General features: G+C 52.0%; 2 protein-coding genes across 2 annotated transcripts; one reads left to right on the top strand and one right to left on the bottom strand.

Moving 5' to 3' along the window:
• Positions 1-45: 45 nt before the first annotated feature.
• Positions 46-2,823, bottom strand: LOC131260070 (putative fatty acyl-CoA reductase CG5065). Its single transcript, XM_058261731.1, has 7 exons — positions 2,800-2,823; positions 2,596-2,712; positions 1,612-1,902; positions 1,326-1,539; positions 1,048-1,246; positions 736-975; positions 46-666 (listed from the first exon to the last, which is right to left on the bottom strand). Exons 1-7 carry the CDS (start codon positions 2,806-2,808, stop codon positions 294-296), a joined length of 1,443 nt encoding a protein of 480 aa, XP_058117714.1. The 5' UTR covers positions 2,809-2,823; the 3' UTR covers positions 46-293.
• An 8,380-nt stretch (positions 2,824-11,203) lies between these two features.
• LOC131271506 (muscle M-line assembly protein unc-89) lies at positions 11,204-18,958 on the top strand. The gene is given in 9 exon segments (XM_058272958.1): positions 11,204-11,690; positions 11,693-12,469; positions 12,535-13,329; positions 13,405-14,367; positions 14,442-14,598; positions 14,942-15,212; positions 15,249-15,780; positions 15,851-18,406; positions 18,468-18,958. Coding segments are annotated over 9 exon segments (7,029 nt in total).
• The last annotated feature ends 212 nt before the right edge of the window (positions 18,959-19,170 follow it).

Raw genomic sequence — 19,170 nt, 5'->3', positions numbered from 1 at the left:
AAACTAAATGCAAGTTATATTGACGATCATTTTGCAAACAACCACAATTAGCGATGCTACGGACCATTAAGTTTGCACTCACAAGAACTCATCGTTAACAAGTCCGATTATGTTAGGTATTTTTTTTTTTTCATTTATTGTCATGTTGTTCTGAAACGAATAAAAACAAAAGGAAAACTGCTAGCGACACACAACAAACTACTTAGGCAGTAAAAACGAAACAAAAATTAAACCGTTCCCAGCTGATTTTTGAGTTTGAGAAATTGAATTTTGGACACAGTAAAAACCCCTTTTCACGACCATCCGAACATTTCGTACACTGGCGCCCGAAGTCCGGTGACCGTAAGGAACAGCCACAGCATCAGGTAGAGCATGAACGCCTTCGCAACCTTATCGAGCACGTACAGAAACTTCAGCTGGATGCGAGCCTTCGGCAGTGTCGACAGTGGTTCCCTCATGCAGAACTGCCGCCCGCCGAGAATGATCCGCCGCAGATAGTCCTTGGTGTCGATCGCGTCGACGTCCATCGTGAAGATACGCTTATCGTCGGGCGTGAGATTTTTCTCGATCGCCTGATACTGGTGCGATTTAAAGTCCCACTGGCGGGTGGTGAAAAACTGCAGCAAACTCAACCCCTCCGTCACCATGTTCTGTATGCGGCACATGCTGAAATGAGAACGGGAGTTCGGTGTGAGAATGGGAAATTTATATTTGTCTCGCGACACCGACACTTACAAACGCTTCTGACCAAAGCAGAACATAAGGAAATCGATCAGGTACGCCGGCAACCAGTGGAAGAAGATAACGCACATGGTGTGGTACGTTTTGTTCATCGTAATGTCTCCATCCGGATACCAGACGCCAGCCTCGAAAGGATACTCGTATGCGGTCTGCTTGCCCAGGTCCAGCACTTCCTTCCAGGTCGTCCGTTTCGTCTCCCGGCACGTGATGTTGTATACCGGGATTTCTTTGGGCCTGGAACACAACAAATTTCGACAGTTAGATACACATGATTGATTGGGCTCCCCTATGCTCCAGTGTACGTACATCTCCGCCATCTGGCCTAAGGTGTAAGCGATCGTGATGAGTCCATTGATGGCCAAATCGACTGGTATGACTTCGGCGTTGTATTCGCCATTGCAGAGCATCGAGCGGATGATACCCTTGCCTCCGGCCACCATTATACCGACGGGACCGTTCAAGCTATCGACCCATCCTTCAACCGGTTCTGCATTCGCAGGACACACTGTTCCAGAGAGCAGAGAAACAGGGATTCATTCATTATCGGCCCTCTTACGTAGAATCACCCACCGTTCGAAACTCACCGATACTGGGCCGCACGATGCAAATGCGCAGATTGGGATAGACGTCGCGCACCAGCATCTCGGCCAGGCGTTTCGAGTAGGTGTAGGTATTCGGATGAGGCGTGAGTAGGTTCGGCGTGATCTTATCGAGCGCCTTCTCGTCCATCCACTCCACGGTACGCATCAGATCGTACGGATTGTGGTGGAAGTCGTGCACCTTCTCGGTGAGTACTTCCTGCCATTTGGAAAAGCATTAACTGGTTATTGTTTAACCGGGTCGCCGACTCCAAACCCCCTCACACCCTACCTTATCGCAGTAGCAGAAAGCGGTGGACAAATGCAGCAGCGCCGTCAGGTGCTTCATCTGCTGACAGAGGTCCAAGATGCGCTTCGTCCCGACCGTATTCATCTCGATCGCGTCCTTCAGCTTCGCCTCGAGCTTCAGCGTGGCGGCGCAGTGGAACACGATGTCGGTCGTTTCGATCAGCAGCTTCTCGTGCTCCGGGCTGATGCCCAGCCGTTCGCTCGTCACATCACCCGGAATCGGCACAAGCTTCTTGTAGACATGCGGCTTTTCCTCCTGGATGCGCTTGAAGACCTGCGAAAAAAACACCATCAGATAAGCGTTATTTCCTTTTGGTTTCGCACTTAATGTTGGGAGTTTTCCACTAAATAATCAATATTAATCCATCCAAAACCATCAGCTAATGATTGCAGCTTAATTATCCTGCGCGCACCTAACCGACACGGCTCCAATTATTCTTCGCAAAGGTCGAACACACGGATCACCGTGTACTCGTTGTCCGGGAGTAATTGTGAAGATGAAATGTAATTTTTTCCCCCCTTTTCGCCAGCTGATGTTGAAACCCATTTTTGTCCTTGAGGGGGAAGTATACCCTGGGTTGGGTGCGCCTCCAACAGCGATCAGTAATCACTGTCGATATTGACGTCAAGAGGGTGCTGAAGCAATCCCTCATAAGCTATCATTCATCTTGCCGATCTCGCGAGAGAATTAACGTATGTTACGGATTGAGGTGCGCACATTTTGTAGTCAATATTAGTAGGATATTCGCTACAGTTTTTCATTGTTCATTTTTTCAACTAATTGCTAATTTTTTAAAAATAAATATAGTACAATATCAATTTCACTATGAATGAAATAAACATTAAATTGAAAAATTGAGCGTCATTCAAAAGATTTTTATCTAGAAACTTGAAACTAAAAACAGGATAAGATTTTGTTATTAAATAGCAAAACCCATTCATCCTCTATTCCTTTATGGTAACTTACCGGCAATTTCAACCAATCGTCGATACGGGTTTGGGGCGACTTGCCGCGCTTCGGGCGCATCAGCACGTAGATGCGTTCCAGATCGGAACAGGAGTAGAGCAGCTTCTCCAGCAGCACCTAAGGGATGGGTGTAAGAGCATAAATTAAATTGTCCCAATGCGTACCAAATCGATTTGAAAAGCTATTGCGATCGTAACCCGTTACCTTGCCCATAAATCCTGAACCGCCGGTTACGAAGATTGTTTTTCCTTTGTACCATTTCTGCACCGGGGTACTTTTGACAAGGTCTGGAAGAATAAAATAATATAAATTTTCCAAATTGCCGCATTGTTGAAAGTTTGTTAACGTATGTGCATCTTTTAGAAATAACACTATTTCGACAATCTTTTGCTCTAAGCTTTTGTAAACGATGCAAGTGAAGTGGAGGTAAAAATGAATAAGTCAATTTTTTAAATAAATAAATTCATTACTTTCTACGAGTGCGCACCACCCAACCTTTCACGTGTGCCCCCCAACCAGGTGGGTTGAAATGCGCGGCATAAATTTGAGGAGCCACAGCCCGGAACGGTGGACACCGGTGGGTATTCATCAGCATCTTTTCTCGTTGCCACACGTTTTAGGTGAAATTGTCTTTTTTTTATCTAGCCGAGACGTTCGACATCATCTCATTGGGCAGGAGTAAAAAAAACCCGAACATGAAACTGTCGTCATCCTGACCTACCTCTACGGGAAGAACACCTTAGAAGTTTCTCGTAACTCGAATGATTCGCCAAATGTCCGTTCCGAGCGATAGGAGGAAAAAAAATCCGTCCTTAAACAGAGATGCGAATCGAACGTATGCGTCTTACAGCACAAGGGTATGGAAATGCTCTAGGCACTTGCAAGGTCACGCCGATTTCCCCACCATGGCCTAGCCGCTTTTTACACTTTGTTTTTCGACGTAAACGAAAGTGAACGCGTGCTAATCGCTTGGAGAGTTTTCCGTACCTGCAACTCAGCACGTGCCATTCTGCCATACGCAACAGCCCATATGGAAACTGCATTCGCAGGGCACCTTTGCCAGGTTAGCGTGCGTAACACCGAAGTCACGCGGTCATTCTTAACACCAACCAAAAGCCCCATCGGTTCAAGGCTGGCGATGGGGCAAAGTTTTTCCAGATTTTTCCGCCCATTCACGCATGCAAAACTCGCAAAACACGTCCGGTGCTGGCGTTCTAGGCCGATGGCCTCTCACTATTCCGCATCAGATCTCTCCCTGGTTTGTTTTTTTTTCACCCCTTCACGCCATTAGAGGGTTTCTTCCGAGCCCGTCGCGTGTGTTGTGCGCAGCACGTTTACGCCGCGAACACGTTTTGGGTTTTGCAACGAACGGGCTCACACGACGGCGGTGGGAGCCTTTGGTAGCTGGTCTCCCTGCGTCGACTACGTCAAACGGGCATTGCCGGGTTGTAGACGCTGAAAAGTTGTTTATCCACTGATTTATGGCCGTATAGTTTTACATTTCCCTCCGTGCCACGGTCAGTTTCCGGTCTATTGAGCTTCGGCATTATATACAAAATAACAATAAAAAAAATGGTGGCTACCCTCTTTCCCGCCTTTTAGCTGTTTCTTTAGCATATCACATGCGTATCCAAGAAATTTCCGCTTCAACAAGAAACATATAGCTTCCACTCGATGATTTACCTGCCATTTTGGGATCCAATATTTTACGCAAGCACTTGAGTTTGGCAAATAATTCGCCTTGAAAAAGCACAATCAATGAAACGCCACTCGGACACCACTGGCTGAGCGTAAATTTTGGTCAACTTTTTCGGGGGCTAGGCTCCACCACTAACACCACCACCACCGCTCCACTGCTGCTAATAAACGAACGTCGCGTCTTAACGATCGCACAACTCTCAACGAACTGGGTTAAAAACGACTACACTCCGCACCACACGCGGTCCAGCTAACGACTACCGATGCTCTGGCCCGGGGCTCCAAGAGTAGACTGCCCGATTTGCTGCTCCAAAACCCCAACCGAGGCTCGCCACTACCGAACGCCGGGCGTTTGTGTACGGGGGAGAGCAAGCGACGGTGAACCGTGGGTCACCGTTTGGGTTTGTGAATGCATACTACGCGCGAAGCATCCGCGTGTCGGCGTGGAGCCTGTTGTGTGTTGGGGTGGGGGGGGGATCCATAATTCCCTTACCAGCTGAGATTTAATCCTCCTCCCTCTACATACCACCCCCCGGCACACCGAGGCTGAAGCTTTACTTACCTCTTTCAGTGAAAGTCCTCGCACAACACGTGGCGATCGCCATTGAACGATATGTGAACATGAGATCGCGACGCGTTGAACGAGGAAGAGCAAGTTGTCCAACTAATAGCGTAAAAGTGTTGTGTTCTGGTATGGTTTGTGTCATTTGGAATTGAACCTATCTTTATCTCAAAAGGCTGCGAGCTGACAAAAGGGAGGCTGGCTCTTGAACCATTCCATTATACCAACCAACATTGTCCCCCGATTCGCCAAATGGCCCTTCCTTGTTGACATTGGCTATGCGATGGCTTTCCGGTTGCAAAACCAACGTACCAACATTCGCAAACATGCTGTGTTGTTTTCTCGCGATGCACTCTTTGGCTGGACGTTGGTTGATGCATTTATGTTCGCCGTTGTTTGTGGAAACCCATAAGGGCACTTTTCTTCTTGTTGTTGGTTTTACTGTGTCGTACCGAAAGCTCCCACCGTGCATGTATTGGTGGATGGATGATCAAATTTTCCGCCACTCGGACTACCCGATCTCGCGTTCCGAGAGCGCAAATGGCGCTTTTGGCGGCCCAAAATGAACACGGAATTTTGCGTAATAATACAGAAAGAAAATGTAAAAAAAACACCTCACTTTTTGCCACCACCACCAACAACAACAACAACGCATGGAATAACGCACCGACGGTGAAGGTGAGGCACACGCCGGTGGTGTGCAGCCGCCTCCTAATGACCTACGGTTCGGGCGTTCGGCAATATATGCCGCGATCCGTCGACGCATTTCTGCCGCACTTGGCTGGCCCTGAGAAACCGGAGAAACCTTCTTCTTCAACCTGCCTACTTAAAGCATCGAACGCCGATCGGAGAGGCCGTTTGGAGTGGCCGGGGCAAACGCACTCAGGGCGGCCCAGATTTTTGGTCGCCCGTGTTGACCCGGTTCAAATGTGCGGCTCGCGGTTCGAGCGCTCTTCATACCGTGCGGTGACGGAGGTTGTGCAACGCAGGTTCCTCTCTATATCGCCCCGAAATATCCAGCAATCTGGTTTGAAATATTCAAATTGTATTCATCCGCCCCGTCGCTCCGATGCAGCAACATGTGTGGTGTGGACACCGGACGGTCGCAAAAGGAAAGACCGTAAAGCTGCCCGACATAGGATGCACTCGAAACCGGCCCGATGCAAGCCCAGCGGGAAACCTGTTTTCAAACTTTTCGTTGATAAGGTTATATGCGCATAAGTCCCACGCTGTTTTAAGGTTTTCTACTTTCATTATACTTTAAATCGATAGTTCATCGGATTCCGTAACGACTTGTCTCCGCCTTAGATTATGAGCCGCAATGAAAAGTCTCTCCCCAATGCTAATGCCACTATCAGCTATCGATTGGTTGGACAGCTACAAAACGTTCACGAAACCCGGTGGCGGGAGTCTGAATCTGACGAAGTTATGGCCGCAAGATCATTTTACCAAACTCGCGGATTCCATTTTTCGGCGGGTAAAACACTTTGCCACAACACGGAACAAACCTGTTTGTTGACTACCCGTGTCTGGCTCTATGTATCCTTACTTTTTTGCCCCCCTAAGACTTCCAACGCCATCTTCCAGATGGCGAAAGGTGTGTGGAGGCATGAAATTCAATTGGGTGTTTATTGCATAATTTTCATGATTGGTGCCCATAGAGATTTTTCAGCTAGCCCCATGCTGAGGATCAGTAACGGACAGTGGTCTTGGGTCTCGTTAACAGCTACCGACGCCAGGTGCAATTGGAGAATTGCTAGGAGCGAAGAAACACTAGGAAAAATTATCTTCCAATCGTAGAGATAGCATCAGATCACTTCAAAAACCTCAGCATGCCTGGAGATTTACAAAATCTCAACCTTTCCAACAGTCGATACCACAGAGAAGTTGAAGCAGCGGGGTATGGAAAGGGGTAGAAATATTCAAATGGTCACAATGTTGGAACACATAATGTAATACGGTACCACTCAATATTTAAGGGCTTTTGATTTCTACGATCACGTAATAACGGGGCGCAAGAAAATGCAGCAGAGTGGTTGAAAAGGTTCAAACGATATCTATGCTAATCATATGGTATGTTTTCTCCAAATTTCTTGTATAAAAATTTTTTTATTTTATTTTAAAATTGTGAAATTTATTTTATTCCTATTTGGCCATATAAAAATTATTATAATCCATTCGAATCAATTTGATAAACATGTTCCTATGAAGCTTTCTAAGTTGTTACCTTACCTTGCTCTCAATAAGGTAACTTTTTGGAGTAATTCATTGAAGATTAACGATCTTATTTTAAGATATACCAAATATAAATAACACGACGATGTGACAAATGACCGGTGCGCCTCCCAATCGTCTACCGAGCCGTTCCGGCAAAACTTAACAACATCATTCCTAAATTTCACTGTCAAGGACGTTTGCGAACGATTTGCCACTTTCAGTTTGCCGTTTTGTTTTAAATCCCACCGCCGTTCGCTGTCCCATTGCTGACCACCAATGATGACTTGACCTTTTCCATCGCAGAATGGAGAGAAATTTGAATTTTAGTCCACCACCATCGCATAGGTCTAGGTCTAGGACTCATCCAGAGCGACGCGTCCACGAGCGTTTACTACCGTTTAATTTCGCGTGGAAATAAAAAGCCAACGAATGGCCGGGTTGAAACAGAAAACAAAGTTATGTTGCTCGTAGGTGCATGTTCCATGTATTTCACTTCCGCATCGTCAACCGGAGTTGGTACGCGGATAGTATAAACCAGCCAAGCGTGACTAAGCCACTGCCATTAAACCTACGCTCCCTAAAGGGTTACGCAATGGTTCCCGCTTTAAACACACGACCGGGCACACGACCGGAGCTTTCATTTAAATGACATCGATAAAGCAACTCGATAAATTTCTCTTTGCCTCGACCGTCGGGCATGTTCGGGCAAAGGAACGAGATCCAATCCAGCTGAAATCTCGAACCATGGGATGGTGGCAGAAGGAGTGTACGGCAGTTCCAAACTGCGGTTTCCATGCTGATGCTGCTCGAGGGCAAAGCTCGCCGGAATTTTCATAAGATGATGATGCTGGTCTTGTCGGCTGCGAAACGGAAGAGACGGTTTCGATAATTGCAAGATGGAGGCCTTGCGATGGTGACATCATTCTTCGGTTTGCAGCGAGCTTCATTTGCAACAGTTCGCTGCACAATACTGTTAAATTATGTAAAATTGAACGAAAATGGCAACTACTTGAACGGATGCCAGAAAAACGTAAACCATTGTTTAATCATAATTAAATGGAGGCCAATTACCGATTATGCGGCACTTTTCACACGCCAATGGCTACGGACTTTCGGGGCGTCAGATTTGCTCCGAAAACAGCCATTTGTGTGAACGACTAACTGCATACAACTGGAAGGACAGACTGCACCTTGCGTTTTTATTTCCTTTCGTTTCGTGCACTCAGAACGATGTTTGCGGCATCATCTCGGTGGTTCTGTTTATCTACCAGCATTCATTCAGTATCTGAGTTGTTGTGTGAACTGAAGGGCGCAAAAAATGCACCATTTAATGAAAAGGAAAAACCACTTCTCCTCAGGTTCAGTTTGTCCGCAGGAATCAGTGACAAGTACAAGGTCGACCGGTCGCGAGCTAAAAGTGTAACAAACGGGAAAATCGGTTTAATCGGCCAAACGCGCGTTTCAGATGCCTATCGCCGATCGGGCATCGCCGTTCAAGCCCTGCTCGCATCGGTCATCCGCGATCCGTCCTCAACCACATCGCTGCCACGGTGGGGGTGCACGTGCACCTTAAGGGTCAATACGCTCGAGGTGTTCCGTTGGCAGCGCCGTCGCCGACACCCGGTTACTGCATCGGTACCGCTAATGAGCGGTCCGAGCGGTGGGGACGGAAGGGTCGACAACGAGGGAAAGGGACGTAAATGAAGTGTACGTGTGTGCCGTGCAATGGCGTTTGTGCCGGTTCGTGCGGAATTTCGTTGTCAAGATGATGCCCTGACATCTGATCAAGTGCGTACGGTATTGCTGACACACGCACATACACACACTAATGGAAGCCTTCAGGTTGGGCAAAGATGTCGCAGTGGAAAGGAACCGTGAAGACTACACAAACAAGCATTGATAATGCGAACCATGGAAATTACAACAAATATGTATGAAAAATTCTTTGCAGCAAATATATAACGTTGAGAAAATTCAGATAAATTAAATTAGTCAAAATATGGCGATATGACCCACTCCCAGTACTCTGGTCAATGCGATGCTTATACAGCAGGTTTTGCGCATGAATTGTGCCATGCATGACACTTGATAGTTTGTGATTCGTGCCTTTGCTTGTAGGAGAAACGTGTTTGACTAGCTCTTCATCGTGAAGGTCCACGTTGGAACGGTGCTGGCTTTTCGATGGAAAAAGCCGTTGGCAAACCGATCGATCATTCCCCATTTCGCTGGCAAAATGTGTACGCCACATTTCCTCGACCATGGTCTCGAGTGTTTGCGTCGCGGCGTTTTTATTTATTTTATTTTATGTTAGTTGTTTTACTTCTTCTTTGCACTGACTAACGACGATGGTATGAAATGAAATCATTTGACGATTGCATAATGGAGGCTGGCAAAACCGAGTCGGTCACGATACGGACAAACAACTTGACAAACCAAACGCCCGCAACGTCCGAGCGCCGATCGGTGCATTTGCAGCGCTGTTCGAATGCAAGCTTTATTTTTAAAGATCAAGGTGATCGCGATCGACGCAGAAATGCAATAAACCGATGAAGATGCGAACCGATCATTGCGTCATGGCGTTGCGTACGTGTTTGTTCTTTGAGCTTTCGTCGCACACGGATAAAAACACGACAAGATAAGCCTAATTTGCATTTCCTTATACGGTGACCGCGGAATGCTTTTCTTTAGCTCTTAAAGTATTTGATTTTTTTCCATCCAAATTGATTGCTTGATTTAATCTAAACCCACTGCCAATTTCTATCTACTTGGATTGTAATAAAATGCATTATTCGATCCGCGTCAAAATTAGCCACGACGAACGGGCCAAAGTTTTCACGAAACAAACCCGTTATAGATAAATTGACTTTTGAAAATTAGCACATTGCAAACCGGACCGTCTTGCGCACCCATTGCGTAAGCGGAAAAGTGACACTGGATGTTTTCGCTTCTCCCGATGGTCTCTTAGCTTCTGTAGGTTTTCCACCAACCATCGATGGCTTCGGTGGCCGAGCCTCGTTGAAACTTTCACTTGTTTGCCAGGCGTTTTATTCATATTGCAGTTTCTATTCATTATTAGACTTTGCTTAAAGACATTTCGCCACTTATCGCCGCTTTTTCTGATCATTTGAGGACCAACTTAATTTTTCCTCAACGGGACAGAGAAGACAGTAGAGTTATGTTGATCTGTCGATATTTTTTTTCCTTTTTTTATTACTGTTATTATTTTTGATAATTGGCTTTATAATGTTGATCAAACGGCTAATGTTATAAGTTATAATAGTAGGATTAAAAATATGATATCATAGAAACCCACTATAAATATTTTAAAGATAAATAACAGATTTTCGGTTGTCTTCTATCTTGTGTTGAAATTGCCTTTCAAGATTGCCCAAATCTATTTTTCTTATTGCTTTTCGTTACACTATTTTCATCATCAATCGTGCCCTTTACCTGAGCACTACGTTTCTATACAGGTAGCGTGTGATGTGGTGCCCAACTACGCAAAACCATTCAGGAAGTTCATCGGCGAGATGCAAATAAGTTGCATTTCTGGTTACGAATCCTACCGTCTTGCGCACAGGACCCAATTAAATCCTACCGAAGCGTGAGTTCTCCCACGTAGGCGTCAAAACAGAACGCAAATTCTCACTCGAAACCGATCGAAAATCCGATCGATCGACTGATCGCGCGCAGCAAAGGGAATATGTTCGTAAAGAGTATACCTAGAACGGCTGCCAATATTGCGTTCGAAGGGAAAAGGGGGTCCACTAAGGGCGAAACACGAGAGGTGACCGAGGGGGTAGTCCTTCGTTCGGGTGTTAAAATTAGAAAGCGTTCGTGTTGCGCTATTGACAATGAATTGTTCCTTCGGGTTATTTAAAATGCCCACGGCCAGGGCCAGCAAGCGCTAGTGAGACGTCTGCCGCCGGTCCTTGAGGTCCTCGACAAACAGTTCGATTCGCATCGATCCGCCAACGAAGGTTTTAGTTTCTGTCAGCTGTGAGTGTGGGTGTGTGTGTGCTTGTGTGCTCTGGTGACGTATACAGTTGAGCGGTGAGGTCGGCTTTGGTTGAAAAGGGAAGAGAGCGGGGAAGGGTGACGAAATCACAGGTCGAAGTGCCCGACGCCAGAATGGTACGCAAGCAGAACGCCGACGAGGGCATCCCGCAGGTGATCGTAACCGGGCAGGAGCCGGTAGGCGAGGGTGGGTCGGTTTCGCGTGAAGGAACCCGCTCCCGGGAGCCGTCCCGCGACCGCCGGTCCCGCTCCATCTCGCGGCTCCGAGCCGACGATCCGCTGCGCCGGGAGATGATGCTGATACGCGAGAAGTCCCCGTTCGAGATCGGCGAGAACCGGAACGTGCAGGTGGCGTCCTGCAAGGCCATCATCGACAAGGCGCTGGTGATGGACGTGTCGGGCGGCGTGACGAACGTGGACGAGTACGTGTCGCTCTTCTTCTCGTCCGGCTGCGTCATCGACGAGGCGTCCTGCAAGGATATCTCGACCGTGGTGGAGGTGACGATCGTCGAGGAGGAAGAGGAACGGCCCGAGCTGGTGGTGATGCCGATGGTTGAGGCCCTGCCAGCGATCGAGGAGGACGGCGAGGACAAAAAAAAACTTCGACCGATGAGCGAGAAGATAGCCTGCAAAACGAACCCCAGGAGGGGGCAGGGGAAGCTGCTGAGGTTGATGGCGGGGTAGCGGCCGACGACGAGCCACCCGCCGAGCAGCAATCGGCCGACGCAGAAGTCGAAGATGTCGTCGCCGAGGAATCGCAGGCCGAACCCGAGCCGGAGCCCGAAGCGGCGGGCGCCGACGAGCAGGCGGAGGCAGAGGATTCTGATTTAAAAGACGACGAATCGGAGGGATCTTTAAGCGAGTTGGACGAATCGTCCTCAGTACTATCCTACAGTAGCATGTCGGTGGACGAAGTGGATCCCTCCGCGTGGCGCGTGTTCCACGAGGACGAGGACGAGATCGCGATCCTGAAGTTCGAGCAGGGCGAGGAGAAAACGCCAGAACCGACCGAGAAGGAGAAGGATGCCGAGTTCCAGCGGCTGCGCATGGTGTCGCGCCCGGCGAGGTACCTCACCAAGCTAACCGACCGGAGCGCCCCTACCGGCTCGACGATCAAGCTGCAGTGCACGATCGAGGGGCTGGAGGTGACGGTGCGGTGGCTGAAGAACGATGCGCCCATCGAGCGGACCGCCAACCTACAGACGACCGCCGTCGACGGGCTGCACACGCTCACCATCAAGGACCTCAAGCACTCGGACGCCGGCGAGTACACGATACTGGCGAAGAACCGGGCCGGCGAGATACCGTCGATCGCCCGCGTCAAGGTGTACGACGCGATGAAGGCCGACTGTCTGCTTCCAGTATTCGTTAAAGTTAGAGGCAAGTCTATCCCTTGAGGTCCCTTGGGTTCAAACGGGTCGCTAACGTTCTTCCACTCCTCACAGATTACTATCACCATCAGCTGAACGATCTGGTCATTGAGTGCACGATCATGTTCCAGAAGTACTGGTCCATCCCGACCGTGACCTGGCTCAAGGATGACGTGCCGATCGCGTTGGACCAGCGCATCGGAGCCACGTACGAGGGTGGCGAGATATTCCAGCTGAACATCTACGATCCTACCCCGGAGGACAGTGGATGCTACACGTGTATCGCGGAGAATGAGGCCGGCCGCAGTACGATCACGCATGTGGTCGATTTCGCCGAAAAGGTGCCGTACATGCGCCTGCCGGGTATCACCAACGCGGACCGCAAACTCCTGACCGAGGAGGAAGCGGAGGAGCGTAAACGCGACGAGCAGCGCTTCAAAAAGGAAGCCCAGGAACGGCTGGCGGGCGGTGGCCGGTCGCGCCGTGACGAGGAGGTGAAGGAGCCGTACGTTGAGGACTCGTTCGTCATACGCGACTCGAAGAACAAGCTCAGCTGGGCCGGCCAGCTTCACAACATCACCACGCAGAAGGGAACGGTGGTGAAGATGACCTGCTCGGCGAACGGTCCGATGCCGATGTTCAAGTGGCAGCGCAACGGGCGCGCCATCGACTTCGGCGACCACATCAAGCTGATGAACAGTGGTGCGATCGGGCAGATCGTGATCAACGGTGTGACGAGCAAGGATGCGGGCGAGTACACCTGCACGGCGAAGAACAGCTTCAACGAGGTGAAGACGACGTGCGTGCTCAAGGTGATCACGCTGCCGTCGGCCGAAACAACGCCCGCCACCTTCACGAGGGCGGTGAAAGGTGCGTATCTATTGTCCGACCTCCAGTGAGAGAATGGCCCCGGTTTTTACATAACTTTTCGTTCCCCACGCACAGAGTTCTACGACATCCGCGCGGACGATCTGGTGCTCGAGGTGAACGTGCACGGCGTCCCGAAGCCGACGATCCGATGGCTCAAGGATGGCGAGGAGGTGACGCTCGGCGAGAAGCTGCTCGTGAACCGCGAACCGAACGGCGTGTACCAGCTGTGCATCCACAAGCCGGTGCCGGACGATTGCGGCGTGTACGAGTGCCAGGCGACGAACGACGGTGGCACGGCGAAGGTGACGCACGAGGTGAGCTTCACCAGCAAGGACAAGCTCATTCACGTACAGCACATCGAGCACGCGGACTACTTTAAAAGGCGTCTCGAGAACAAGGAAGCGGCTAGTCTACACCTGACGGCGGAACCGGCGCAACCAACGGCGGACGTACCGCAGCCCACCAGCGCACAGCCAGCGACAGAAGTTCCCAGCGAACCGGCAGCACCGAGCGAGGGACAAGCGGCGGAGGCGGACGGCACCTCGGCGGAGCCGACGACCACAACCGAGGACGGTACAGAGCAGGGGGAGACCGCGCCGGCACCGGCGGAACAAGCATCGTCCGCCCCGAAACCGAAGCCAGCGTTTAAGGCGATGGGACGCAAGCGCTTCGAGGATGGCCCGGTCGAGCCGTTCATCATTCGCGACTCCAAGAACCGGCTCATGTGGGAGACGAAGCTGAAGAACCAGACGGCCCCGGCCGGCAACATCATGAAGTTGACGTGCAGCGTCACCGGCCCGCAGCCGACGTACAAGTGGTTGAAGAACGGCAAACCGCTCGTCTGGAGCAAGACCGTCATCAACGCCACGAAGGCCGAGTTCGGGTGCGTACGCATCACACCGACGACGGAGGCCGATTCGGGCGAGTACACTGCGGTGGCGAAGAACAGCTTCGGCGAAATCGAATGCGCCTGCACGGTGAACATCTTTGCCGCGGCGAAGGACATCGAGACCGTTCCGATGTTCACCAGAGTCATCGGTAAGCTGCTTCGTAGACACACGAGCGTGGCAAAGGTTCCTGACAATTTAACTTAACTCTTGCCTATTCGCCAGATTACTACGATTCCCTGGTGGACGATCTGATCCTGGAGGTGCATGTGCGCGGTGTGCCCGATCCGAAGCTGCACTGGGAGCGGGATGGCATTGAATTCACCAACGAAACCGATCGTGTCATCATTTCCCGTGAAGGAGATGGTGTTTATCGACTGAGGTGAGGACTAGAAGCATCTGAAGTGATCATTACTTACACCACAATTCGTACGAACGGATTCGTGTAGCAACAGATCGTCTCATTAGTGTTGTTTACATAGTCATGGTTTAGCGGAACTTGAACACGAGCCATCACAGATTTGATCAACGCATCTTTCAGTGCATGATTTTCATCGACTTGTCTAAACGATCGTGTGGATTGAGGCGAGTTCTGAATCAGTCATTGAAGAAACGCATGTTCGCACTTATCATGAAGGTAAAAAGAACTGTCCATTGTTTACTTTCCATCCCCATGTCTAGAACACGTTGATTCTAAACCGCCATTGTTTCCCTTCCCGCTCTAGTATTCACAATCCGGAAAAACTGGACGGAGGCCGCTGGGTGGTGACGGCAAAGAATCGAGCTGGTGAGGAAAAGCTGAAGCATTCGGTCACGTTCAAGGGGCGCGAGTTCTACCAGAGTCAGCTGACGCACGGCATCTATCACGCCGACAAGCCGATCACACGCTCGGAAGAGGATGGCGTCGTATATGGTACGCGGTCGCGTTCGGTCTCTCGAGCCGCCTCCGTTGCCCGCCAGCTGCCAGGCGGTCCGGAGCCGGACATCTCGGCCGTGGTCGAGGCACTCCAGGCGATAGAAGCCACTAACGAGGAGGAAGGACAAGCTGCGGCCACCGCCGAGCCTGCACCGGAGCAGCCGGTAGCGGAAGGTGAGGCCCCACCGGCCGAGGAGCCGGTAGTGAAGAAGAAGAAGGAACCGAAGCAGTGGCGCAAGAACCTGCAGGGTCTGCTGAAGGGCCGCATCCCGGGTCCGATCGCCGAGGAACCGACCAAGCACAAGGTGTTGGAGGTCAAGCAGAAGCTGTACTTTGAGGCGAACCTCAAGAACCAGACCGTTGCCGAGGGGGCGCACATCAAGCTGGTGTGCTCGGTTGTCGGCCCTCAGCCGACGATCAAGTGGTTCAAGAACAACATTCCGCTCGTGTGGAGCAAGAATGTGAAGAACGACACCAAGCTGGGCGTGGGTGCGGTCCAGATTGTGGCCGCCGAGCTGGGTGACTCCGGCACGTACAAGTGTACGGCCAGCAACACGTCCGGTGAGGTCGAAACGAGCTGTAAGGTGGTCGTGTTCCCGACACCGGAGAAGCAGTACGTCGCACCAACTTTCGTGCGCAACGTTAAAGGTGAGTTCTCGTAGGGGAGGTTTCTGTTCTCCTACTTCAATTCATCGTTATTTTCTCTTTCTACGCACAGAGCACTACGACATCCAGACGAACGATCTCATTCTGGAGGTGAACGTACGCGGCAACCCACCGCCAACGGTCAAGTGGCTCCGGGATGGTATCGATCTGCAGGATCCGACCGGCGAGAAGTTCTTCCCGATGCGCGAACCGGATGGCGTGTTCAAGCTTACCATCCACGACCCGCAGGCCAAGGATGAGGGTCAGTACGCGTGCCAGGCCAGCAACGTGGTCGGTAAGGACGTCATCCGGCATGCGGTGCGGCGCATTATGGAGCGCAAGGTGGCCGAGAGCCACGTGTTCGGCATCGCCTACCACGATCCGGGCGTGATGAAGCACGGTGTGTACGAGGAACCACCGAAGCCGGAACCAGTGCAGCGGGCCCACCGGGAGTTTGTCTTCCTGGAGGATGGCTCCTACTACATTCGAGGTCAGACGCCGGTCGAATTCTGGGAATGGGAAACGGACACCAGCGCCCCGAGCGAGTACGAGGAGTACGTGTCCGAGCCAGAGAAAGAGGAGGAGGTCCCAGCAGAGGTAGTCCCCGAACCGGAGCCTGCGCCGGTCGAGCCACCACCGCCGGTCGGTCCGTCCCCTTCACCCGACTTCCTGATTAAGACGCCACCACCGAAGCAACCACCTCCGGTCGAGGCGGATGACGAGGAGGAGGACGAGGAGGAAGAGGAGGAGGAGGAAGCGCCAACGCCACCGCCCAAGCGGGGACCGAAGATCAAGAAGATGCGCAAGAAGCGCGTCAAGCAGCAGCCCGCTCAGGAGGAAGTCCCAGTGGAGTCGACGGAGACACCGGTTGCAGTCGCGGCAGCACCAGCACCTCCGGCACCAGAGCCAGCCCCGGTCGAAAGCAGTGCTCCAGTGGATGCGGGCGAAACCCCCGCTGGCCAAGAGGAGCTCTCCGAGGTGGAGAAAGAGAAGCAGCGCAAGGAACGCTACCTGCGCCTCTTCCCGGAGCTCAATCCGGACGGTACGAAGCGGGTGGACGCGCGCGCCGTACTTCGCTTCGGCAGTACGCTGCACGACATCAGCATCGTCGAGGGTAAGCCGGTGCGCCTTTTCTGCACCGTGCTCGGCTCGAAGGCCGATTTCAAGTGGTTCAAGAACGGCGAACCGATGGAGTTCACCAAGCAGATTAAGAACTTGTCCGACGCGAAGGAGGGAACCGGCGTGATCCAGTTCAACAGTGCGTCCCGGGCCGACTCGGCAGAGTACGAGGTGGTGGTGAAGGATAAGGCAGGCGCGGTCATTCGTGCCACCTGCCGGTTGACGGTGCTACCGGCTCCGGTGCGCATCCCGGTGGCGGAGGGTGAACCCCCGCGGTATGTGCGCTGCATGACGCAGCATTACGACTTCCGTGTGGACGACCTGATACTGGAGACGCAGATCAAGGGTACCGGGCAGATCCGGGTCGAGTGGTACTTGGACGGTATCATCATCCCGAACAACGAGAAGTTCATCCAGATTCGCGAACCGCACGGTATCCACAAACTGTGCATCCACAATCCGCAGATCCGTGACAACGGGCGCTATATGGTGCGGGCGATGAACGACTTCGGCACCGAGGACCTCAAGTACACGCTCCGCTTCGAGGGTAAGGCGGCGGCGATGCCGCTCTACCATATGCATCACGCGGACAAACGCACCAAGCCGTCGTACGAGGATGAGAAACCGCCGGAGCCACGCCAGCATCGGGAGGTGGTGTTCCTCGAGGATGGCTCGTACTACCTGAAGGGCCAAACGCCCGAGCGCTTCTGGGAGTGGGAAACGGACACGGATGCCGAGAGCGAGTACGAGGAGTACGTGCCCGGGCTCACCAGTGACGAGGAGGAGGTGGAGGAAGAAAAGGAAGCTGCCGAAGAGGAGCAAGCGGCACCGGTGGAGAAACCCGCTACGCCAGCCAAAACACCGGTCCCGGAAGCGGCTGCAGATGTCGCAGAACAAGAGGAGGAAGAGGTGGAGGAAGAGGAGGAGGAAGCACCACCGAAGCCGCCCAAGCGTGGTCCCAAGATCAAGAAGCTACGCCGAAAGCTGCCGAAGAAGGAATCGCCGGAGAAGGTCGTGGAACAGCCGAAACCGGTGGCACCACCGAGGCCTGCAGCGCCGGCAGTGTCGGCGGACGGTAAACCAAAGGTGAAGCTCAGCCAACTGATCTCGAGCGGACAGAGTTTGGTTCCACCGGAGACACCACGGGTTCGCCACTGGCAGAAGCCGGTCGAGGTGGAGTTCATCTCGCACCTGCGCAGTGGTACGATCAAGAAGGGCAAGAACGTGACGCTCAACTGTTGCTGCTCGGACGCGAAGAAGATCGAGGTGACCTGGCTGAAGGACGATGTGCCGCTGGTGATGGGACCACGGTGCCGTTCCGACGTCACCCGCTTCGGACACTGCACGCTGGACCTGGTGGACCTGCGCCTGGAGGACTCGGGCGTGTACAAGTGCGTGGCCAAAACGGCGAACGGTATGGCGACCGACTCGTGCACCATTACCGTGTTCGAGCTGGAGAAGAAGGCCGAGGTCGAGCTGGTACCGCCAACCTTCCTCACCCCGCTGAGAGGTAAGTGAACCCCATCCCGCTGACCTTCTCGAACCTAGATGCTAATGCCCTAATCTTTCAGAACACTACCACCCGACGACGAACGATCTGCACCTGGAGATTCGGGTACGCGGTAACCCGGTACCGACCTTCCGCTGGATGTGCGACGGCATCCCGGTACAGAAGAGCGAGAAGTACGAGATCTACAACCAGCACTACTACGAGCAGGGCACCAAGGTCACCACCGTGCAGCTGATCATCAACGATCCGCAGATGCGTGACAGCGGCAAGTACACGCTCATCGCCACGAACGACGTCAAGAAGGTGGAGATGTCGCGCCAGATCAACATCCCGCTGCGCTTCGAGGGCAGGGTGGTACACGTGCCCAAGAAGCGCATGGACGACGTGGTGGTACAGAACGAGGCCCCGCGTGTCCTCCCGAAGCCCCCGACGCCGGAGCCGGAACCGGTGGTCGAGGAACCGCCACCACCCGAGGATGCCACCGAGGAGGGTGAAGGCGAAGAGCAGGAGGAAGCAGAGGTGGAAAACGAGGATGAGGAGGAGGAGGAGTAGGACCCTACCTTGTCGGGAGAGACGGGAAGCTGATGCAGATGTGTCGTCTAGGTACTAGATAAACAAAACTAGCTGTAAGCTTTTTCATTATTTGTGTAATCCATCGTTTTACAGCCGGTTCGGGGCAGTTTGCCCCTTTACCGAATGTTACTTTTATATCGTGGTAGGAAAATAAATATTTACTTTTGTGATTGTAAACCGCGATGTTTATT

This window comes from Anopheles coustani, chromosome 3 (genome assembly GCF_943734705.1).
Source record: "Anopheles coustani chromosome 3, idAnoCousDA_361_x.2, whole genome shotgun sequence".
Lineage (NCBI taxonomy): Eukaryota > Metazoa > Arthropoda > Insecta > Diptera > Culicidae > Anopheles > Anopheles coustani.
Note: the sequence above shows the minus strand (reverse complement) of the source record. Positions and strands in the feature narration are given on the sequence as shown.

What these genes read in the sequence shown, in the direction of transcription:
- LOC131260070 (XM_058261731.1), bottom strand. An exon ending in ACGATTGGTTGAAATTGCCG is followed by an intron (nt 1,903 to 2,595) that starts GTAAGTTACCAT and finishes TTTTTTTCGCAG; the next exon opens with GTCTTCAAGCGCATCCAGGA. An exon ending in TTAGGCCAGATGGCGGAGAT is followed by an intron (nt 976 to 1,047) that starts GTACGTACACTG and finishes GTTGTGTTCCAG; the next exon opens with GCCCAAAGAAATCCCGGTAT.